At 41.2% G+C, this 25,173-nt stretch overlaps 1 protein-coding gene across 2 annotated transcripts in view; it reads left to right on the top strand.

Moving 5' to 3' along the window:
• Positions 1-25,173, top strand: part of ARHGAP9 (Rho GTPase activating protein 9) — a 181,847-nt gene that overhangs the window by 28,791 nt on the left and 127,883 nt on the right. For both annotated transcript variants that reach the window (XM_089681293.1, XM_089681287.1), the window contains exons 2-3: positions 2,410-2,717; positions 5,670-5,926. In XM_089681293.1, the coding sequence (XP_089537419.1) occupies positions 2,420-2,717; positions 5,670-5,926 (555 nt within the window). In that variant the 5' untranslated portion in view covers positions 2,410-2,419. The remainder of the gene's footprint in view (positions 1-2,409; positions 2,718-5,669; positions 5,927-25,173) is intronic.

Raw genomic sequence — 25,173 nt, 5'->3', positions numbered from 1 at the left:
TGCCCCTCTCCATCAGTGTTGGGGTCACATTAGCTCAGTGATGGAGAAAAACTGAGAGAGAAGAGAAACACTGCAGTAACAGTGTGCAAAAGTGTGCTTTGGAAGAATAAATCCCCTCTAATGTTGGGTGTCCTACATGTGTGGATATTTATTTCAGGTACTTGTATAGCGCCATCAATTTACACAGCGATTTACATATATATTGTACATCCACATCAGTCCCTAACCCTCAAGGGGTGTACAATCTAAGGTCCCTAACTCACATTCATACATACACATACTAGGGCCAATTTAGACAGGATCCAATTCACCTACCAGCATGTCTTTGGAGTGTGGGAGGAAACTGGAGACCCGGAGGAAACCCACACAGGCACAGGAAGAACATGCAAACTCCAGGCAGGTGGTGCCGTGGCTGGGTTTCGAACCAACAACCCTAGTACTGCCAGGCAGAAGTGCTAACCATTTAGCCACTGTTGCTGCATTATATAAAACTATTAGAATAGTTTTTCACATTTTAGAATGGGGTGCCCTTTTAAAATTGTGGACAGTCTTGAGGCACCCCATTTTAGAATACGGTTCCTCAAGACTGTCCATAGTTTTAAAGGGTGTCTCGGGACTGTCCATTATTTTTAAAGGGAGCCTTGACTGAAAAAAGGTTGATAAACACTGCATTAAGGACTCTATTAATACTGTATTAATGTAATGTACTCAATAACAACTTACATAAACCATAGACATCAAGTTCACATTACAGTCTCTCTTAAAATCTTCTTTCAGCTGTCAGTTTGTAAAAAAGGTTTGGTGTGACTTTTTGTATGTGTAATGTACAGTAGTGATGGTCATCTTTATTCAAAGGCCGACGTGCACATTACTTAGTTCAATGTTATCGCACTAGAGTGTGTGCATGAGAAACCTCGAAGGGGGGCCCCAAGGTTTCGACTGCCCAGTGACCTCCACAGAGTTTCATTCAGCACTGATAGGATGTCCATAATTTGAAGAATTTTGTGCATGATGCACCCAATTGCTTGTGATGATCAGGACTTTTGTTGCTAACATAAACGTTGGGTAATGAACACCTCCAGCCATCAGAGTTAAAAAATCTCACTGCACACAGGTACTAGTTTTTTCCATTTCAATGATGACGAGGGAGAAAAAGTGTCACCACGCACGTACTGCCTTATACATCAGTCAAGTATGAAAGCTTGGTGCTCCAGCAACATAAAGCAGGATAGGTTAAGGTCTCACTATTCATTGTTATTGGGGAGATATATTACTTTCACATTGGTGGTATGAAATTTTAGAGGCATATGCAGTATTATAAATTGAAATCTATGTTTAGTAGATTTTCAGTGAATGAAGAAATTGGATGAAATATTTTTTAACCTGTGCTGAGGTTACTAGATAATGTTACAGTTGCAGTCCTGGGCTCAGCTCCCAAAGATTTCCTGCCACAACCCAAAATACTGTGCATATTAACAAACATAGTTGCTTATCTAAAGTGTTTGTATTAACGAGTGTTGGTAGGGGGTTTATATTTAAATATTTTTATTGAAGGATTTTAACATACAGATAGTTGTATATTAACATTAGCATTGAGGAGGTTCACAATCAGTTAATACAGTTGATAAATACGAAAAAGATTCCCACCATTTGGCTCTGGAAACAGTAGACTTATGTCACGTTTACATGTGAGGTATGCTCGGTGTGGTGTGAACCATGGTTAGGTAGTAGTTAGGTACAAATTGAAGAAGGGGCAGGGGGTGAGGGTGGGGGAGGGATGGTAGGGGGTTTAGACTGCAAGCTTTTCCATGCAATGGATGATGTTAATGACGACATATTCATATAAGTTTCTAAATTTGCCTTTTTATTAGTTTGTGCTCTTCTACACAAAAGCACTGGAAGAGGCCGATTTTAATACTATGAATCAATTAATGCTCTATTGCCTTGCACAGGCCTGTCAGTCTTACACTATGCACATACTAACAGGAGGTGAGTGCTCTGGGATGACTTCATCAGTGTGGTACTACTCATTCACTGTCCTTGATCAATCTGTTCTGCTTAACTGGTTCCTGGTTGAACTGTCTATCATATACAAGATATATATATATAATAATTATTATTAATATTATTATTATACAGGATTTATATAGCGCCAACAGTTTCCTCAGCGCCTTACAATATAAAGGGAGATAATACAGCAACAATACAGTTCAATACAAGAGGGTTAGGATGGCCCTGCTCCTTGGAGCTTACATATATATATATATATATATATATATATATATATATATATATATCGGCCTCCTTTCTGTTTATAAAAGTACACTATGTATATATAAAAGTGAAATTAGCTACTTCAAATGATACATTAGTTGCTAAGCCGATATTAACTTATTGAACCTCTTTTAGACTTCCTGAAATGTTCTCTGGGCTTTGGACGCTGGAAGGCCGCAACTGGAAAAGGTCATCCACTGCAACAAAGCCTGCGATCCTTAAGGTTAACAGCAGCTACACATTTAGGGTTCCTGATGGGAGTACAGTTTGTCTGACGGAAGGAGACGTTCTGGTATTGCTGAACAAATTGAATAAAGAGTGGTGGCAGGTCAGGAAAATCGGAGATAGTGAAAACATCAAGCCATTCCAAGTACCTACCTTTTACATCAATGAGCTAAGTCGGCGAAGTGTGGGACACAGAAACAAAGATAAAGAAAGCAGAGGTGATATAACTTTCCTGTATCTTTTAATAGTTTTGGTATACTGATTACTGACATTTCGGTTTTGGACAGAGAATGGCAAAGGGCTATGACTTTTTAGATCTCTCTAAAACTTTGACAAGACTTCTTCCTCTGATTTGCTAAGTCTGTTAACTGAAATGTTTTGTATTCATTTTACATAACATAAATAGCAAAAATTGTTCAGTTAAAGTAATACAATTTATTGTCTAAATCAGTGGACAATATTTGTTAGGAATTTTGCCTTACCTTTTCACCCTACTGAATTAGCCAATATTTTGTAGTACGTTTAAGTGCTTCTAATGCCCAATTTTTTATAGGAGTTGAACTCAGTTGTTCTGTTTTTTTTTTTTTTTTTGTGGTCTGTATTCCCACTGCTGAGATCCACCCTCGAAAATGAACATAGATTTGAGGCCATTAATGATTGAAAAATCGAACAAATGCTTTTACAATGAAAATTATAAATAAAAAAAATATTAGTGTATGGCTTAAGAATAGAACATTCCAACAATTTCTCATTTGGGAAATTCTTAGGCAACTTCCATTCCCATTGTAGTACAGTCATGCAATTTAATCTGGGAGTGAAAAAGTCACTCACCAATCTCCAATACCACAAAGTAGCAAAGATTTTTTTTTGTAGCCATATTCTTAGCAGGCTTTAAAGCGGTAGTAGGGTCCAAAAAAAAAAAGTGGGGGCCCGGGTGGTTTAGGTCATAATGTACTAGTGTACATTGCATGCTAGCACATTATGAAAGACTTACCTTTAAAATTAAACCCTCTAGTGGTGCTCTGTTACCACTGCTGGCTCTTCCGTTTTCACCCTGCCTTTTTTCCAGGTTCATGTGCTCTGGCCATTTGAATTGTCGGGCTGCAATGACTTCACAACCACACATGTGCACAGGAGTCATGGTTGTGGCGCAGTGCTGTCAATGGACAGCATACTCCAGCATGTCATCCATTCAGAGCGCATTGCGTATGCATCGGTGAAGTCACTGGCCTCTGTAAATGTGAATATCTCCTAAACCAGGCCTTGAAATTTCCACTCGCCTGCTCGCCAATGGCGAGTGGAAATTATGGTGGGTGCGAGTGTGTCCCCCTGGGCCGTCTTGCTGAGCAGTGTCGGAGCTCACGTCGGATCTGTCATTGGCACTGGGAGCCGTCAGACTGCTCAATAGCTGAGCGCAGTGAAAGCAAAGCAAGGAGTGTGTGCTGTGCTCTCTGCCTCCCCCTAGAGTGCAGTACCCAGATCTGTGAGTGAACAACAAAGTACTGCAACTTTTTATAGGGTGTGTGTTTACCTAATTTCAGCTACTCTGGTCACATGATCCTCTGTCAGCCAGTGGTGGCTTCAGGGGAGAGGAGAGAGCACTTAACAGCATGCGTGCGTGCATGTGTGTGTGTTTGTGTGTGTCTGTGTATGCATGTACATGTAGTGGAATAGAAAAAAGCGAGCGCCAATACTAATCAGCAGCTGATACACCAAAGGCAACCAAAAACCTCATAACATATAATCCAATAAAAGAAGGTCCAGTGCTAAAATGTAAACATATATATACAACTGATAAAATTGTCCAAATAGGTGACAGAATGGCAATGCATATATATGTATAAAAGTGCCGTGCATGTGACACATCGCCTGATCGATCGCTTGTGAAGCACGGATCACCCACTAGAGAATATCTTGGATCACAGTAATCACGTTTTATCCATTGTTTGGACTATTTAGATATTTTTCACTTTGACAAGTGTTTTTATGGGATATATTTCTGTGCCACATGCACGGCACTTTTATACATATATATGCATTGCCATTCCGTCACCTATTTGGACAATTTTATCAGTTGTATATATATGTTTACATTTTAGCTCTGCACCTTCTTTTATTGGATTATATGCATGTACATGTGTCTGTGTGTATGTACATGTGTGTATCTGTACATGTGTCTGCGTGTATGTAAATGTATGTGTGTACATGTGTCTGTGTGTGCATGTACATGTGTGTGTGTGTATGCACGTACACGTGTGTGTATGTACGTACACGTGTCTGTGTGTATGTACATGTGTGTATCTGTACATGTATGTGTGTGTGTGCATGTACATACATGTGTCTCTGTGTACATGTCTGTGTATGTATGTACATGTGTCTGTGTGTGTATATACATGTGCCTGTACATGTGTCTGAGAGTGTGCATTTGTGTGTATGTACATGTATCTGTGTGTATGCATGTCTGTACGTGCCTGTGTGTGTATACATATGTCTGTATGTGTGTGTACATGTGTTTCTGTGCTTGTGTGTACATGTTTCTGTGTGTGTATGTACATGTCTGTGTGTGTGTGTACAGGTGTCTCTGTTTGTGTGTGTTTGTTGTAACTCTTAAGGCCTGGCTAGTAGCTCAGGACTTGAAATCTGAAGCCTTGTACAACACACGTTTAGAAAGTATTCACTGTACCTACAGGTAAACCTTATTACAGCCTTACCTGTAGGTACAAATCAGGACTTTACTACCACTTTAACTAGAAATTAAAAGAATAACAAGTGTGCAGTAGGCATTTAGGTATTATTGTAAACCTATCCCTAGAGGGAGCCCCAGGATGTTCTTTAGTCCTCAAACACAAGAGCATTGTTTTATTTTCATGATATTTCCTAGCCTATGCGGCATCAGATTCATCAAGCATTTACAAAGCATTATTCTACTTTACAAAGAAAAATGATAGTTTCCTTTTAAACACACTATGCCTTGGCTAGTCAGCTACAGCAGCAGTTGAGCAATGTAGAAGCATACAAGATAGAAACTAAAATTGTGATTTGGGCACAAGGCTGGTAGTGACCATATACTATAACTGTGAGATTTTATTGCTTGCATTAATATGGATGTTAAAAAAATATACAAAATTAACAGACAATTCTGTTCTATTTATGAGAATTTTTCATTTCAGGGACCAAATTGTTTCACAGATCCCAGGATAACCTGTTGGTTTCCTGTTTTGCACCTTCTCTGATGGAGGAACATTACTATGTTAAACAGAATCTTGAAAGTTCTCCACAAAAGGATGCCGAGAAATCATTTCTATCCAACTCTTTAACAAGGACTCATAAGAAGTCTGCCAGCTTCTCTCTCAGTTCTTCCTGGCATGGACAGTTCCCCAAAAGTGAAAAGCAGTCATCACCGTTCCAAAAATGTGTTTCTGAAAAGGTGAGATAATAGTTAATGCATGCTTTATTTGTAGACTGTGCTTTTTATTGACTTTCACCTGAAGTTTTAAGATGTTTAGGGTAGAAAGTAGAACCTCTGTCAGGTTTTTATTGTTGTATATGTTCCCAAGATTGAAAAGCTAATATTTTACAGTTGTCAGAGGAACAGGAGTGACAGGATATCTTCTGATTGGTACACTAGTTCCAGTGGCAAATTTCCAAGAGGGGATTTCTCTTCACTTATATGACATTCTGTTGTCTTTGTGACAGGAAGTAAAAGGAAATCCATTCAGTACTGATTAACCATTCCCTCCTCAATTCTGTTGCAATATTTTTATTAAGAAAGTTTTGTTTTAAGAATACAACAAGCTCAAGATAAGCCCACGCAGGGGCAGAGGAGAACAATAAAATTCCCTCCTCAATTCAAACACAAAAAGGTCCTTATAATACTGCTCTCATGCTAAACTAAAGCTGACCAAACATGGATTGAAATTCATGCGGTTGAGCTGAGGCCGGCCAAATTTCAATCCATGTGTCAGGTGGGAAGCAAGCTACATTTTCAATTTAGGAGCAGGGCCGGTGGTAGACTACTTTGCACCCTAGGCAAGACCAGCTACGTGTATCCCCCCCAAAAAAATAAAACCACTTGTGTTTAATCTGGTGTACCTCTTCCACCTACTCGTCACTGAGCTCTCTACACTGCTCTGGTGGCTGGGAAGAGAGGGGGAAAGGGGCGTGGAATGGACCAGGAGAGCACACAGGGGCCAGGGGCAGCAGAAGGAAGAGGAAGCTGGACAGGAGGGGTAGCATTTACTAGAACTATTCACCTGTATTTTCCTCTTGCAGCAGCTGAATGCCAGAAGGAGGGAGAGGAAGAGAAAATGACATTCAGCTGCTACAGGAGGAAAATTCAGGGGAACAGTTGCAGTAAATGCTACCCCTCCTGTCCAGGTGTGACAGGGAAGCCACATTGCCCCCCTGAAGCTATGCCTCTGGTCTGGTCTGAATAATGTGTGCAGCTTTCAAGGGGAATTGAAACCTGGACACATAATTCAAAACCTGGATTGTCCAAGTGAATCCCAGACAGGTCTCCCCAGCTTCTGTAAAAGCAGAAGTCCAGTAGAAACTATCAGGGCATGCTGGGAATTCTGCTTCCACAACAGCTGGTGGGTGACAGGTCCACTTTGCAGCTCATAGCCAGCCCTCAGCCTCCACTCACCACATCCAGGGCTCTGGCACTGAAGATCCCCCGGTGCCAGGTGTTCATCAGCACATCTTTCTCCGGCATCTTCACACTGGCCCTGGACAGCAGAATGATGTCTGTGTGCAGAGCAGAAATATGTCCCTTTGGAGTGAGGCACGTCATCCAGCTGCTACCTGGGAACAGGAGGGAGGAGTGCAAGCCACCAGGGAGAGCAAAACTGGTCAGTGCGTGGTAGTGGGACACCTGGGGAACATCCACCACAGAGACCCCCACAACTCCTCAGTCCAGGCTGAAGAGTGTGGCAACCCTAGGTGTGACAGGGGGATCAATCACAGGAATGATGCCATGTATCTGTGTCTCTCCCTGCAGCAGCTGAAAGCCAGCAAGAGAGGAGACATAGACACAGGGCATTGTTCCTATAATTGCTTCCCCCTCTCCTATCCCCTCCCTGTCTTGCTCACAACTGGATTTCCTTACTGTTTGGGTCCCTGTGTGCCAGGCAGGAGGACCAGTGATACCCTCACTATCAGAGGCCCTGAGCAGCAGCAATCAAGACAACAGCATGTCCTCCCCTCTCTCCAGCCGGGGCAATGAGCTGGGATCCGACAGACTTGGTAGGTAAGGAGGAGGAGGTGAGGCAAGGGTCGGCTGTGCCCTAGACGGCCTAGTTTGCCTAGTGGTAGCTTAGAAGTTAAACTTACCTCCTTGCTTAATGATATTTTTGCATTGAACTTTCAGCCTTTTGTTGTGGCTCTCCAAAAAGGCCTTAAGAGATGAGATAGAGACTTTCTCCTGGTTTGGGAGAAATAGCATCTTAAAAATGAATGTGCTCCAATGCCTCCTCTACCTATTCCAGACCCTTCCAATCATCATTCTGAACTCAAACCTATATGGTCCAAATTTTGCAATTTCCTTTCGGTCAACAAACATTATCAGGTAAATGCTAGCAATCTCACCAAAAATAAACTCCAGAGAGGCATTGGCTTTCCTGATCCGGTATTGACCATCAAGCAACCCACATGTCCAGAACTATAGACTGAAATAAACATGAAACCACTAAACTGTGGGTTCGGCTGGAGCAAGACCAACTGCGTTTCTCAATACGGGGTCTTTTGTGGCTGCCACATTTATCACACTCCTTAACAACCCACCATCCATTGACTAGTATAAACCTTCAAACCCTTTCCCGGGGTGATCGGCTTCCCTGGAGAGACCTCAAGCTCTCTATCTACTCCCCAATCCTAGGCCATCCATCTTTCTCCCCAGGAATCAAAGACAGAGGATTTCAGTCTTTGGTATGAGCAAATACATTTAGGATCCAACATTTTCTTAATCCAATCTGATGGATGTCAGTGCCGGAAATCCGGGCTTTGACTACACCCCCAATTTCCCAGTAGTGAGTGATCCAACTTAGGCACAATCTCTGAACTCTTCCTAAACCTCAGGACCTGGCAGCAACTGTTACCCAGTTTGAACTTGCAAGTCTTTTCTCATTCCTATCAATTGCTTAATCAGCCACCTACTGATTATGTTCCTCCATTTATTCCTAAATGGGAGAGAGATCTTAAAATCTCCATTTTACCTGAACAATGTGACAACATGCTCTATTTCACCCACAAATCATCTATCGCCAATAAGATTCAGGATACGAGCTATAAAATCTTAACTAGGTGGTACTGGGTGCCTATGATCCTTCATAGGTGCTATCTGCAGGTCTCTCCAGTCTGTTGGTGCCATGGGCAAGATGATTGTAGATTCTGCACATCTTTTGCAGATGCCCGTCTCTTAGACGTTTTTGGAATATGGTGCTAGTTCATATTAAACTTAGGAATGTTGACGTTGCAGCAATATAAACACTCTCGGTTGATACACCTATTTAATGCAGCAAGAGCATGCATTCCACTTAAATGGAAACAGAACTTGTCCCTCACTTTTGCTGTGGTTCTCAGAAATTCAGGACTGACTGTATACCATGAAAAACCTCATTGCCGCAGGTAAATCATAAAAGTGAGACATTTTGGAAGACATTGTTCTATTGAGTAGATTTCTTTACCTTCCAAGATTATGGAAATGCTTTTGATGTAGCCTAATCTGCCCTTGTATCCTAGACTACAACCTGACACCTGTGCCGCTGATATACTGGGGGTGTGGCAATGGGTCACTGTTCAAGTTAGTTGACCATTGTGGTGATAATAGTTGATGGAGTTTACTAAAATCCTGTACACTGTGTTCTTTAGACATACCCATGTTTACTGATACATGGTCTTCACTGTAACATCTCTTCTCTGAGAAGGTTACTGTATGATGTTTTTGTACCTGGATGGTTCATCTTTGTGAAAATAACAAAAAAACAATAAAAATAAGGAATTTGAAAAAATTGTGATCCATATGTGGCCACTGTGGTTGAACAGTGGCCACCAATCGACTTATCTTCAACGGCCCTGTTGGTATATTGCCACTCAATCAGCACCACAGAAAAAAGCCTGCAGCTCTAATTTGTGTATTCTGATGGCAGGTGTATCTCCCTGCTGTCAGATACAATGGCAAAGTGGGGAGCAATCCCGCATCGACATCAAATGTGGATTTACATTTTTTTCATTCAACCCATGTATGGCCAGCTTTGCACACATTTGTTCAGGAAATGTAAGTACCGGTATATAATAAAATGGACACTGGATCATACAATATTTTTTTTAATTCCTGTCACTCTCTCTCTCTCTCTATTTATTTATATATTATTATTATTTTTTTTTTTAAATTTGAACATTCTGTCCCTAAAGTGTTACTAAAGCCACAACAGTAAAATCAGAATATGCATATATGCAGTATATGTATATGCAATAAAGCTTGTTATTCTCACTGTGAACTCTAAGGGGTTAATCTTCTGCATTGTGTAAAAAGGCTATTTGATCCTGTCTTCTCTGATCCTCCCCTTCCTCCATAGGCCACAATCCATTTGCTGATAGTACAAAGCTCTATGGGGCACTCTGCTCATGCTCAATTTGGTGTATATTGCTAGAGAATTTTTTTTTTTGGGGGGGAGGATGCATGTGATTAACACAGGGACAATCAGCACTGTCCAGATAGAGGGTCAGGGGGCATGCAGCCTCATAGGACAGTCAGAGGATAATTAAAACTCCTCCTACAAGCTTTAATCAGTGTTCGGCTGGATACTGATAGAAGTCACAAGACTGCCATATACTGCTGATGAGAAGGTATTTAGCAGTTTATATTTGCTAAAATAATTTAATTTCCATGTTCTGTGTACTGTGGGAGACCAGATGTAGTAAATGCAAGGTTCTGGATTTAGTAACACTTTAAAGTATATGTGAACCCTTACCTTGTAAAACAAACAATTCAGTTTAAAATTGAGGTTGTAGACCAATATGGCTGACCATCAATCCAATAGGGATATTGGAATTGGTTGATGGGGAGATTGGGATTGGTTATGTCAGGGCAAAGGAGCAAAAAGGATAAGTGCACTTTGTACTAAAGTGCACTTATCCATTACGGCTAATAAGATCTAATCAATGCCTATATTTATTCATCAACAGGCCTACGTAATTATTTCAATTCAAGTCAGCAGGTAAAGTTCTACATTTCCAACACTGCTGCTTGTGTCACTGGGGATCAGGTGACAATAATATAATTCTTATAGGGTTTTAACTGGCCACAGCTCTGGTGAGTTGGTGTTTTACAGCAACGCTATATCGCTACATCTGTGTCAATGGACTGGTCAATGTCACAATAACCTACAGAATTATGGTCAGTTGACCACTAGGCTAGTCCCCAGAAATGTTGTTTATTATCAGTGAACTTTCTGAACACTTTTGTTTATTCTCAGGAGAGTTGACAAACAGGTTCACCCACCTTGAATGTAATTTACACTCAACAAGGAATGTTCTTCAGTATTTGTTTTACCTATTTGCAGCACAAGGAAGTATGATATTCTGTGACCATTCAGCATTGAAGCCTAGTTTTCCTTCAAAACCATAGTCAACACAAGGAGCTGTGTTCTGTGTCGATTCTGCTCTATACATTTTATGGTTTGAATATGACCTATATAATTAACGGCACTCCCAGCATACTTGGTCCCTTGTAATCCACAACCGTTTCCTTCTTCCAAATGTGGTTTTTATTCACTCTACTGTCTTATTACCATCATATCAATGTATTGAACTGAATCTGATATACAGTAGATATCTTTAAGCCAGTAATTAAAGACCAGTAGATTAAGTTCCTGTCTGCTACTTGGTTGACCTCATACATTTATGTTCCTAGGGCATGTTGGAGCTTGTAATTCTGTAACAGCTGAGGATTGTCTATCACTGTTGTAAGCAAACATCACTGTAGTCTTAAAGGGAGTATACTGTGGTTTGGTTCATATTTGTTTCTATTTTATTTATTATAGTGATAAATAAATAGATAATAATTATAGATATCTATCTATATATATATATATATATATATCTTAGACATGTGCAGAAAAATACGTTTTATTTTGGGTTGATTAGTTAAGTTACTGATTTCATTTCATTAGATTTGTTTGTAATGAATTTCATCTTGTTTAGTTTATTTGTATATGTGTGTGTGTATATGTATGTATGTATGTATGTATGTATGTATATATATATATATATATATATATATATATTGTGGCAGTGCGGTATCCTGCCACGGTGGAAATCATGATGGAGACCCAGGATTCTCAACCATACAGGTTGAGGGGCTCCAGGCAGATCTCATAATGCAGAGGAAACTGGTTTATCAGTTTCCTCTTTGGTTTGTAAAGCCTGTTTTGGGACCTGTAGCCTGGAGATTTCTAAGAGATTTGGGAGGGATGAAATCTCCAATCCTGGGCCCATATTTTGGGAGCAGCCAGTGCGCTGATTGCACAGGTGTGTGCAGGCCTTTTTGTGGAGGCCAGGCCGTAATTCTGAGCTCCACCCCGGCAGATAGGAGTCAGGAGGGCTCCACCAAGGGGAGGTGGATGCCAAAAGCAGCAAGGAGCTGTTTGAGAATAGCTGTGTGCTAAAACAACCCTGGGGAAGAAGTCTGTAGGAGACAGATATAGAGCGGTATAGCTGAAAGAGCCAGAAGGCTGAATTGTTTTGCTTGATGGTGGATACCCCTGCCTGGGAAGCATTGGTTACTTTGAACTTTCTTGTAAATAAAATTGGACAAGAAGGCCCTTAGGCTACGTTCACACTAGCCTTGTGTGCAGGCGGCAGAGAGGCGTTTGGGAAGCGTTTTTACCGCTTCCCAAACGCCTCTGCCAATTCTGCACATTACAGCACATGGTGCTGTTCTAACGGGAGCGTTTGCGTCGCGTCGCGTTGCGTCGTGGCAAAACGGACGCCTCTGGACGAGTCAGGAGGCTTTGAAGCCTCCTATTCTCGTCTATGGTGCCGCTCCGCAAACGCCCGGCCGGCGTTTGCGGTGCGGTTGCGACGCGGTTGCGGGGCGTTTGCGGAGCGGTAACACCACTCAAACTGCATTATAGGCGTTTGTGGGGCGTTATTAACGCTCGGCAAACGCCTAGCAACCGCCGCTAAACCGCGCATGCGGCGTTTGCGGAGCGTTTGCCGAGCGTTAAAAAACGCTCCGCAAACGCCGGACCAACGCTTGCCAAACGCTATAGGGGCGTTTGGCAAGCGTTGGCAAAACAGCCTAGTGTGAACGAGCCGTTAACGAAGCGAGTTGCTGTGTGCTTTAACAAGAAAAGCTCTACCACTCTGAAGCGAGTTCCCACAATATATATATATATATATACACCGTATTTATTCGAGTATAACGCGCAAAATTTTCTACCAAAAAAAGAAATCAAAGTTTGGGTGCGCGTTATAAACGAGGGCTGGGGTGGGGTGACACAGTGGCGGCCGATCCATTGAGGGCGCAGGCGCTCACTGTACGCGAAGAAAAAAAAAACGTCCCCTGTGCCGGCCCCGCCCCTTTAAGGGGCGGCGAAAACAGGGGATCGTTTTTTTTTTCTACGTCCCCTCGTCGCGTACAGTGGGCGGCCCGAACTGGCGAGATGCACTGGTGGGGTGACGCAGTGGCGGCCGGTCCATTGAGGGCGCAGGCGCTCACTGTACGCAAAGAAAAAAAAACGTCCCCTGTGCCGGCCCCACCCCTTTAAGGGGCGGCGAAAACAGGGGATCGTTTTTTTTTTTCTACGTCCCCTCGCCGCGTACAGTGGGTGGCCCGAACTGGCTAGATGCACTGGGGGTGAGAATTCTTATCCGCTGTAACGTATGGTCGCCTCTTCATTTCCTTTCCTCGCCTCGCCCACACGTTACGGTAAGCATTGCTGTTTTGCTGTGTTCTTCATATTATATTCATATTCAGTGTTCTTTATATTATTTATTGATATACTGGTACCCGTTAGATGGTAACTCAGGGTATCAAGAGAAAACGTTCTGCATATGACGCTTCATTCAAGCTCAAAGTTGTTGGTCATGCTGAAATTCACGGAAATCGAGCAGCTAGCCGAGAATTCACTGTACCAGAGACGAATGTTAGAGAATGGAGAAAACAGAAAGTCGTCCTGAAAGATATGAATAAAACCAAAAAAGCACAACGAGGGAGACAAGCCATGTACCCAGACATGGAGAAGGAACTTTATGAATGGATCATTGACCAAAGAAGTAGTGGGTACATCGTCACATCACTCCACATTAGACTTCAAGCCCAAAAGTTTTGCAAAGATTCAACCTTCAAAGCCTCTAATGGATGGACACAAAAGTTTATGAAAAGGCATGGACTTGTAATACGCCATAAAACAAAGATAGCGCAGAAGCTGCCAAATGATTTAGCAGAGAAGATCACTTCATTCCATACCTTTATAATCAACCAACGCAAGCAGATTAATTTTGAACTTGCACAGATAGGCAATATGGATGAGACCCCCATGTCTTTTGACCTACCAGGCAACAGGACAATTGACAGCAAAGGGAAGCATACAGTCCAGATTAAAACCACAGGCCATGAGAAAACTCATTTTACGGTTGCGTTATCCTGTATGGCAGACGGTTTTAAACTTAAACCAATGGTGATTTTTAAAAGAAAGACTATTCCAAAAGGAGTTAAATTTCCACCAGGTGTCGTGATCCATTGTCATCCTAAAGGATGGATGGATGAGAAGGGCATCATTTTATGGTTAAATAAAGTTTGGAATACTAGACCAGGCGCACTACTGAAGAAATCCATGCTTGTATGGGACCAGTTCCGCTCACACCTGACAGACACTGTGAAAGACAAACTGAAAAGTCTAAAGACATTTCAAGCTGTGATTCCAGGTGGACTAACCTCTATTCTTCAGCCACTAGATGTTGTTTTAAACAAACCCTTCAAAGACAGAGTCAGGGAAAAAAGGATTACCTGGATGAAATCCGACGACAAAGAATTGACTGCAAAAGGAAACCTCAAGAAACCTGGCCTATCTCTCGTGACATCTTGGATTAAAACATCATGGGAAGACATGCCAAAAGAAATGATCATCAAGAGTTTTTTAAAGACAGGCATCAGCAATAAAATGGACGGCACAGAAGACGACCTGCTGTGGAATTCAGACTCAGAAGAAAGCGAAGAAGCTGGAGAAACAGATGTTCCTGCCAACTGGGACACTGATGATAAATTAACTCTAGAAGAATGGGAACAACTCTTTAGTGTATCTGATGATGATGAATCTGACTTTGAAGCATTTTAAATAAATATTGTTACCGGTAATTTTATTTCGGTATTGTGTTTACCTTGTCAATAAATGATTTTTATCATGGCCGCACGTGTTCAACAACGTTTGTCACTTACAATGCTTGGTCTGAGCCGAGAAAAAGTGAAACAAAATTTTATACCGATTTTTAATCGAAAATTAGGGGTGCGCATTATACACGTGTGCACGTTATACTCGAATAAATACGGTATATGTATATATATATATATATATATATATATATAAAATCAAATTGATCCCAAAATTGTTAAGAATAGCTGGTTCTATTCTATTCGAATTTTGAAATTTAAATTTTGGAAGACGGCTATATTCTTTCTATTTTATTCTATTCTAATCTATTCTATTTTTATATTCTATTACTTTCTATTCCTTTGGTTTCTATTCTATTTTTTTATTTTCTATTCTATTAAAATTTTTGGAAGACGGCTATATATTTTCTATTCTATTTGATATTCAAATTATTTCAGAAGACGGCTATATCCTTTCTATTCTATTTGTTTTCAATTCTTTTATTTTCTATGATATTCTTTGTTATTCTATTTTCTGTTCTCCTACTTTCTACTCTTTTCTATTCTATTCTGTTCTATTATTTTTCTATTCTATGCCATTCTATTCTGTTTTATTCTCTAATCTATTGAATTCTATTCTTTTCAAAATTTGAATTTCAGAAGATGGCTATATTCTATTTTATTCTAATCTATTCTATTTGTTTTTTCTATTTAATTTTTTTATTTTCTATTACATTTTTTCTATTCTATTTTCTATTCCTTTATTTTTTATTCTATTTTATTTGTTTACTTATATTCTATTTTATTTCATTCTATTCTTTTCGAAATTCAAATTTCATAAGGGGGCTATATTCTAATACACACAGAGTTTGAAGGAATTAAGCAATAATCAGAAATATGTTTACATGTCAAATTTTGTTTTTGAATTTTATTAAGTTCTCCAAATTCGTTTTGAATTAATTTTGAATGCACATAATTCATTATTTCAAACAAAATTTAGTTTTGTTATTTCAGATTAATTTAAATTCATTACTGTTGTAATTTGGAAAATTAGATACATCCGAATTTCCTAAAAACTATTTCATCTGAATTTTGATTCGGAATGAAACGAACCTCACATCTCTAGAAAGTAGATCATTGTTAACAGAACTGCAAAGAGTCATCAGAAAAGTGATCTTAACCTCTTGGTTCCGGCTGTATGCATATATGCGGCCACTCGTTGGGTGGACCTTAACACCGAGTGGCTGCATATATGCATCAAACAACTTACCATTCTGAGAGCACGCTCCCTGCATGCTCCCAGTACGGTAGCTGGCTTCCGATCGGGAGCTTTCCGTTCATGTGACCGCTATGATGCCAATCACAGCGGTCACATGACCCAAATGCCTGCCTCTGCCACCCTGCTTTTAGAACTCTTAAAAGGTATTCTTATTATCATGAGTTTTTAATCAAACAAAGGAAGCTCCAAAGCAAACTGTGTTTGTTGCGCTGTCTGTTTAGGTAACCAACAGTGCTTTCTGAATCCTTTGTTATATATTAAGGGTTTATTTCTTTGCTATGTATAATAAAGCACAGATAACAGAATAAAGGGTTTTATAATCAGGCTGTATCTGAACAATATTGCCATGTAATGTTGTTTTACAAGGAGAAATAATGGTGCACATAGATATTAATTTATCAAAGGGGTTCATTTACTAAAGGTAAACAGACTGTGCACTTTGCAAAGTGCAGTTGCACTCTGCAAGAGTATTTGCTCCAGAGCTTAATAAATGAGTAGAAGCTCTACTGACTTCCATCATCCAATCCCGTGCAAGCAAATGTGCTTTTTTTTTTCTATTTTCCTTGCTCGTGATTGGGTATTCCTTGCAAAGTGAATCCTTGGGGTTGATTTACTAAAAGCAAATAGACTATGTACTCTGCAAGTACAGTTGCTCCAGAGCTTAGTAAATAAGGTAAAGCTCCACTGTGCAAAGAATACACAATCACGTGCAGGGAAAATAGAAAAAAAAACCCAGCTTTTTTGCGTGCATGTGATTGGATGATGGAAGTCATCAGAGCTTCTGCTCATTTAATAAACTCTGGAGCAGCTACTGTTGCAACTTGTATGGTGCACAGCCTATTTGCCTTTAGTAAATCAACCCCCAAGCGTTTTGCTGTGCATTACTCCAATGCATAATAATGCATGAACCACAGTGCAGTGCAGTGCCATTCATTTTGAATGGCACCCCTATGTACTATTATAAGCAAGCACAATTGTCCATGGCCATGTCCATTTTTTCATGCCTTAAGGCCCTTTGCAGATTGGGTGTCTAGTACTTGTGCATGCAAGGCACAGGTGTAGTGGAAAACCCTGCTGCTTGAAGGCTGTGAAAGGCTATGACAGGCTGAAATACCCAGTGGCTGGATAGGGCCGAATGCTGTCAAGTGGTACACATGTTTAGTGCCCTATGTGTTCAGGGACAAATGCCCGGAATGCAGGTATTGGTTGCTATGGGTTATGACCTTTGTAAAATTCATTGTTCTTCAATCATTTTTCTGAAGGTGTTAATAGTGATGGATGAATGTGATGAATGCCTATTTACTAAAGTGCTGCAGAGGAAATTAACGAAGTACACTTTACCGAGTGGTACACTTGTTAGGTCCCTATGTATTCAAAGACGAATGCCTGGAATGCAGTTTGCCAGATTTTCAAAATTAAATCCAAGACACCCTACTGACCATGCCCACAAAATCACTCCCTAATTTTTAGCCATAAGTCATGCCCGCTTTAGCGTGTCTTGAAACAATTGGTCACAGACTTTAAGACAAGAGGCAGGCTTTAGGGGTGTAAAGACAAAATATCTTGGTGAAAAAAACAATGAATTGTGGGTGTGGCCACTTTGTGTTATCGGTTAGTGGAGCTTAAAAGGGTATGCATTACCTAATCCTAAACCCTGAACCCTATACGTTACTTAATACTGATCCCTGAACTTCAGTACTTAGCAGACGTCAGAGGACAGGATTAAGAGTTCAGGGATCATTTATTTACTCACAGATGGTGGCTGCGTCTGTCATCTCCTGAGCCCAGCATCATTCCAGGGAACTGGGTAGATCAAGGGTGTCAAACTCCATTTCATCGCGGGACATATCAGCATTATGGTTGCTCTCAAAAGGCTGGTTGTATCTGTAAGACTAGATGTTCAGAGCACCCCACCCTCCATTACATCAGATGTCAAGAATCCCACACCCTCCCTAACATCACTGTGCACCCCCTTTTTGAGGGCAGAGCTGGAAAGCAGAATGTGCAGGGTCTGGAGGAGGACCAGAGTAGGAGTGGAGTCAATTACCAAAATCTGCTGAATGCTGAGACCAGGGGAGGCAGAGATGAGGGGGTGCTGCAGCTGCGCTGAGAGGTGCAGGATTTGGCAGAGGAGTTCTATGCTCCCCTCTGCTGCTGACTGCTGAGACAAGGTGGTGGCTGAGACCAGGGGGTACCTGCAGGAGAGGTGCAAGGGCCACATGAAATGGCCTGAAGGGCCATATTCGGCCCATGGGCCTTGTTTTTGACACCTGTGGGGTAGACTGTAATCTTCAAAGTTCGCAGGCTTCAACGCATCATGGCAGCAAGAATAGTGGCATTTGGGCAGAGTGCTCTACTGGCACCATTTATGAACTGACACTTGCACAATATGATAAGTTAGAGCCAGTGTACTGTGAAGTTTACATTGTCAGCTCCTGTGTAATAATTTGTTGATGCCCATTTCCCAAGGACAGATCTTTCACAAAGAGTTCTGTCCCCGGGAAATGGAGACAGATGTTAACTTTACCCTAAACATGTGTACCACTCAGTACAGCATTCAGCCTTGTCCAGGTGCAGTGTGTTTCAGCCTGCCATGGATTTTGTCAGGCTGTAGGCAGTAGGGCTGACCACTGCACATATGCTTCCCTGACACATTTAAATGCTGGGATTACATTCACAGTGGCTAGATGCAAGGGGGCAAGGGGCTTTAGGTGTGCTACCAGTCCATTCAATTGCTGCCTCCCCAGTACTTTTTACTTATAAAATATTTGTCATTAATACTATTTTTTGAGGAAGTTGTTGAACTTGAATGTGGAAGACGAGGCTGTGATAACAGAGATGTCATTCTGCTTTTGTATATAGATCAAACTTCCTCTGTGTCACTATTTTTAAATAAACCCAACAGCTCAGCATTAACCTAAAATGGTTGACAGCACGGCTAAAATGGCAACAGCTCAGGATCTAAGCTACAGTATATGGCCAAAAGTTTGTGGACAGTTGACCATCACACCTATTTGAGCTAGTTGGATATCTAATTCCAAAACCATGGACATTCATATAGAATTGGTACCTCATTAGCAGCTATGATAGCCTCGAATCTTCTGAGAGATTTTGGGATGTGACTGTGAAAATCCATACCAAACCAGTAAAGAGTATTTGTGAGGACAGGTACTGATATTGGCAGGCAACACTTGGCTCAAAATAGGCATTCCAATTTATCCCAAAGGTTTTAAATATGATTGAAGTCAGGGCTCATTGCAGGCCACTCATGTTCCTCAACAACAAGGTATTTAAGGGCCTGGCTAAATGCATAGGGCATAAAAGGGAAAAAAGGTCTTTTGCCAAGCAGTTGCTGCAAGGTTGAAAGTGCACAACTGTCTAAAACAGCCTTTTTCAACCAGGGCTCCTCTACAGGTTGCTAGGGGTTCCTTGAGCAATGAACAATTCCTGCTTCTCAGACAAGTACCACTGACACCAATGATTTTTTTTTTAGCTATCTCTAAGGTGGGCATTTTTCCCACTGGCCACCAATGTAAAAAGCATTTTTCCCATTGAAACATCACCCTATGCTATAAAATAAGCTGTAGATATATGAAATATTAGTAGGGTTGTCTGAGACTTGAAAGGTATTTCAATAATTTCTGTGTGTGAGAAAAGTTGTATCATTAACAGTACCCATCAATGGAAATACCTGCACTCAATAATGGTCAGGTGTTCACAAAGTTTGGTAATATAGGGTATGCCTATAATTCTTAGTATTCTACCTCATTTGTATAACTGAAAACATCTTTTTTGTGCACATTTCAACTCCCCTTAGCAATTATGTTGCTGAAGTTTTGCTTCCTTAGTCAACACTCTGCCCTAGCCTGTAACTGGACAATGAAGGAGCAGAAGCACGCTAATAAAGTCTTCCCTCCGCACCTCCTTCCTTCAAGTTTGTTCAAAGTTAGGCTGACAAGGGCCATGCAAAGCAATTGAGCCCAAAATGACTCAGAGTACTGCCCCTCCCTCTATGAGTCCATGGAGCCCCTAACCCCTGTTGTGACAGCTAGCAGGGCATCTTCTCCTCCTCGTTAGTTGTCAGAATAAAAAAAAAAAGCAGCTATTCAGGGCTCTACCCGGTCGTGTCATTCATTCATAGTGTTCTGTGAATGAATGAACTACAAGTTCCAACAGCCTTTGCAGCTGATGGCTTGTAGTTCTCACTGAGCTACCATGGTGCTGTGGAGCACAATGGTAGTTCATTGATTCTTTCTGTCAGTATATCTGACAGTTCTGCAAGAAATCTGCATGGCACAACCTATCTGCTGATCACTGGTGCAATGCTTTACAGGCTCCATAAACAAAAAATAATAAAACCACATTGTTATACCTGAAAAATAATGTGCATTTATTATTTTTTTTTAAAGGTGAACTTATCCTTTTATGGCAGATGAAAGCAAGATAGATTCAGATACTTATGCAAGTTCTTTGTAAAGATAAATTTAATAATTTTGAGAAATATTGTAACATGGGGAGCTCGGGATCACCAACCGTTTGTAAAAGTAACAGTCTTTATTGCTTCTTCAAAAGTCAGAAAAATTAACATCTTTCTTTAGCAAAGCAAAAACAAACAGCCCACAGTTCTGGAAGCAATATTCCACCGTAATGCCAGCCGCATACCTGGATTAAGGTTCAGGACTGCTTTGGGGGGTAAAAGAAAAGCTGAAGTAGCTAAGTAAACAGTGTCAGATGCCAAATTGTTCATACTATCTCATAGCTGTGAACTGCCTCACACTCCAGTTCAGAACAGAAAAATTAGTTTAGTTTTGTTTCAGATAGATTTGTTCTGTTACGAATTTTGTTTTGCTGATTTGTTTTGGAATATGTTTAGTTTCATTTAGTTTCCTTTATTCATTTTGTAACTAATTCCAAAATTTCGTAACGATTTGAATTCAGATCAGTCAAAATGTATCACCCGATCCGAATTCTGTGTGAAGAATAGCTGGTTGTTAAGGAACAGGCTGGCAAACCGGTTAACATGTCCTTAAAAACCAATGACTCATTAACTGTCAGTGGATTTTCCTGCTGACAACTCAATGTAAACAATAGAAAAAACATTTCAAATTCAGAAAAAGAAACTGCGTGCCCCCCCCATCCAAACCAGGCCTTTTGAGTCTGGTATGGATTTTAAGGGGAACCATATGCCAAAATGTAAAAAGAAAAATTGTGTGGGCCCCCTCCCCCCCAAAATCCCCCTCAAAATCCATGCCAGACCCCATCAGAGCATGCCTTTTCCCCACCAACCTGGCCCGATGGTTGTGGGGGTCTGTGAAGGGGGGGGGGATGGGTTGCTGGTGGTGTTGCTGCTGAGAGATGCCTGATGAGATGGAACCCATGGGTGCTCCAGTTGCAGGAGGAGTTTCTCCAGAGAACACGTGGATCCCGGAGGATGGGTAGAGTAGTCAGTAGCCAGAGCCAGGGTCAATATGGAACAGCAGACAGGAGCAATGTCAGGATCAAGCCGGGGTCATACACAGAGCCGCAGCAGACAGGAGCAAGGTCAGGATCAAGCCGGGGTCATACACAGAGCAACAGACAGGAGCAAGGTCAGGATCAAGCCGGGGTCATACACAGAGCAACAGACAGGAGCAAGGTCAGGATCAAGCCGGGGTCATACACAGAGCAACAGACAGGAGCAAGGTCAGGATCAAGTCGGGGTCATACACAGAGCAACAGACAGAAGCAAGGTCAGGAGCAAGCGGGGGTCATACACAGAGCAGCAGACAGGAGCAAGGTCAGGATCAAGCCGGGGTCATACACAGAGCAACAGACAGGAGTAAGGTCAGGATCAAGCCGGGGTCATACACAGAGCAACAGACAGGAGCAAGGTCAGGATCAAGCCGGGGTCACACACAGAGCAGCAGACAGGAGCAAGGTCAGCAGCAAGCGGGGGTCATACACAGAGCAGCAGACAGGAACAAGGACAGGATCAAGCTGGGTCAGTAATGGGTAATCAGTAGTAAACTCAGGAACACAAGAATGGGAGGGGCTGATGATAATCCAGCAATCACTGAGCACAGCTGTAGTCCTTAGAAAGCCACTGACTGTCAGCAATTAATGCACCCTGCGTGTGCCGGTGCGTTTTCGCACACATAATGTGTGATTATGTGCCGCCCGCCTATGCGCATGCACATTTGCGCAAATTGTTGTGGCCAAATTGAGCATTGGCTCATTTGCCCAGGCTCCCTTGGCTTTTCCCCTGACAAACACACAAATGAGCCTGTTATCTCAAGTTAGGGACAGCACACAGGCCTTGGTCAGAGCTGTAAACAGCTAATTGAGTCCTGCCAGGATGCATGTTAGTTTCTAATGACAATAAAAAACTCTTCAGATTAACACTTCCCTCTGACCTTCTGTAAAACTATGAACAAATGTGTCAGTTCTGTCACACATGGTTTGTAGAGCAATTATAGCACCAGGAACACATAGCATGCCATAAAATGTCTACCCAGACAGCAGCCAGGCATGAGGATGACCTCTCTAAGACCTCTTCCCAATTCACAACTTAAAAAAATCCACAAACAATTCATAACATCCAACAGGACCAAGACACATTAATATTAAGTATATATTTGAATGGGGAACATCATACTGAACAAATCAAGGTCATACATGACTTGGCTAGCACATACAAAAGGGGAGAAAGCAGTCTCCTACCTCCTGATATCTGAAATACTCTGTGTTTGGTATCCCTGGACACCAAATATAATGCAGAACAATAATCTACCAGTTTCCTAAATGCAACCTGTACATAGTGGAAGATATCATTATTAGTATTAAACTCAGTGTAAGGGAGGGCCATGATGCAGTCATAAGCATGCTAACCTCCCAGCCACCACCCCTTAAACCGGGTAATTGATCAGATGGTCTCTCTGAACACCCCTTTGATACCACAGAAAAAGGAAATGTCAGGACCCTTTGACAGCTCTCGTTTTACATCAACCAAGGAACACCTAACCAGACTTGATCATTTTTTCTTGATCAATTGGACTCTGCTAAAACCAAGCACTCTGCAAATATTCTTAATTTTCAACTCCTTTTTAATTCTCTGTTGCTTTATTGTTTCTTTATTTCTTTGTAACACCCTTTTTTCTGTAAATATTTTATTTGCACCATTTTGACCTTTTCATTATTAAATCCTATTTTGAAAAGTGTTAAACAGTCCCTAAGGCTTTTAATGCAAACGAAAGAATCCCTGTCTCTCAAAGAGTGCTACTGCCTATGACAAAACTTTGAACAAACCTGTCTGTGGTGAAAGTGTGTGTACAGATGTTTATTCTTCATATTTATTCTTTCTAAAATTGTGAGTTTCCACCTTCTCAGTCAAAAGGTGGTGGTGGTAGCTGAAGAGTTCATTGCTGTCTGTGGTCACAGTGTGTTGCAGACATTCATTTTTTCATACGTGTTCTTGGTAATATTGTGAATTGTTGATAGACCCAAAGCTATCTGGTGGCTGGTTGGAGTTTAAAGGGTTAATTGCTTAATTAACTTAACCCAGTGACAATCACTCAGACTGCTGGCACCTAGATTGTGGTCCCACAACCTGGAAAATGTTTGTGCAGGGTGCAGCAGAGAGTGGCATTGTTATGTAAGTGACAGCGAGGTGTGAGATTGGCCAGTTCTTTGTCATGAGTTGGTGAGAAGGGCAAGGGTCAGCCACCACAATGGATACAGAATCAACCACTTACAATGGCATTGGGAGAATGGGGCTTCCAAACAAAGCTGTTTTGTATTATTTTACTCCAACAGCAGTAGTTTACACACATTGCACTGATTGTTGTAGTTCATACACATTACTCACTAAATGTGATTGTTTGAAATGTAGATCAGCTATACAGTATAAATCTGAGAGCAAAAACGAGGAGGAGATGACTGTCGTTTTAAAACCCTTCCCTTGCAAAATCGAGCATAATGTAGTTCCTCTTTTCAGAAAGAGAACAAGACATAGCAAGCTATCAGTATGCTAGTAGTGGAAAGGGAAGAAGTGGACCAAAAAGCAAGCATGGAACATTACACTGAGAGAGCACATGCGGGTACATTCATTATTCATCACTGCACACTAATGTAATACCTGCCTACTTGTGTCGGCCTGCTGACTGTACCTTACAAACAACAAAAAGGAAACACACTGAACAAACTTCCAGTACAGCAGAAACTTGTGTGTGCACCTCCTGTCTACCTGCTAGCAATGCCAGATCTTCTTTGAACTGGTGAGTATTTTCTGCGGGAAAGTTTTGCATGTCTTTAGCATTTCTGAGTTTCATTACAAATTAAGACCAGTTTATTGCAGGGTCAAGCAGTGGTTGTGGTATAAAAGAAGTATGCTAAATAATATAGATTTGTAAGTAGTATTGGTACCAATATTGTAGCCAGAAATTATATAAATCAGTTAGACTGGAAGAGTATATTCCAATGGTCTGGAATTACACATGGGCACTGAACTGTACATATACACAACTAGTGGACTGGAATACAAACAGTTGTCAGGGACTGTACACTTGGCATTGGATTCAGACACAAGCTGTAGAGTGAAATTATACCCAAACTATGGATTCAAAAAGGGTATAACGGTGTTATGGAAACGTGCACAAATAACAAAATGCAATATACCTACAATCAATGGATTGGAAACATTCACAGTTATTGGACTGGAAATACAGACCAGTTAACAGAGATAAATATGATACTAGCACTGGAAGAAACTGTACACAACTAGCAGACTGAACACAGGCAAACACCTGGGATTGTTGAAAATGTACTGGAACTATTGACATGTAATGGACTGGAAGTGCTAACAGGCAATACCATGGAGCTGTGCTTGAAAAATGGACTAGAACTGCATACAAGCAGCATTTTGGTATTGTACACAAGCAGTGGACTGGAATTATATACAAAATAATTACCAAATTACCAGAACCTTACACAGGTAAAGCATGGGTATTGTAACAAGTAATGGAACTGTACATTAGTATATTGGACTTGT

Source organism: Staurois parvus, unplaced genomic scaffold, assembly GCF_062004578.1.
Source record: "Staurois parvus isolate SC_StPar_1 unplaced genomic scaffold, SC_StPar_1.0 ptg000017l, whole genome shotgun sequence".
Taxonomy (NCBI): domain Eukaryota; kingdom Metazoa; phylum Chordata; class Amphibia; order Anura; family Ranidae; genus Staurois; species Staurois parvus.
This window is presented reverse-complemented; position numbering and strand designations above follow the sequence as displayed.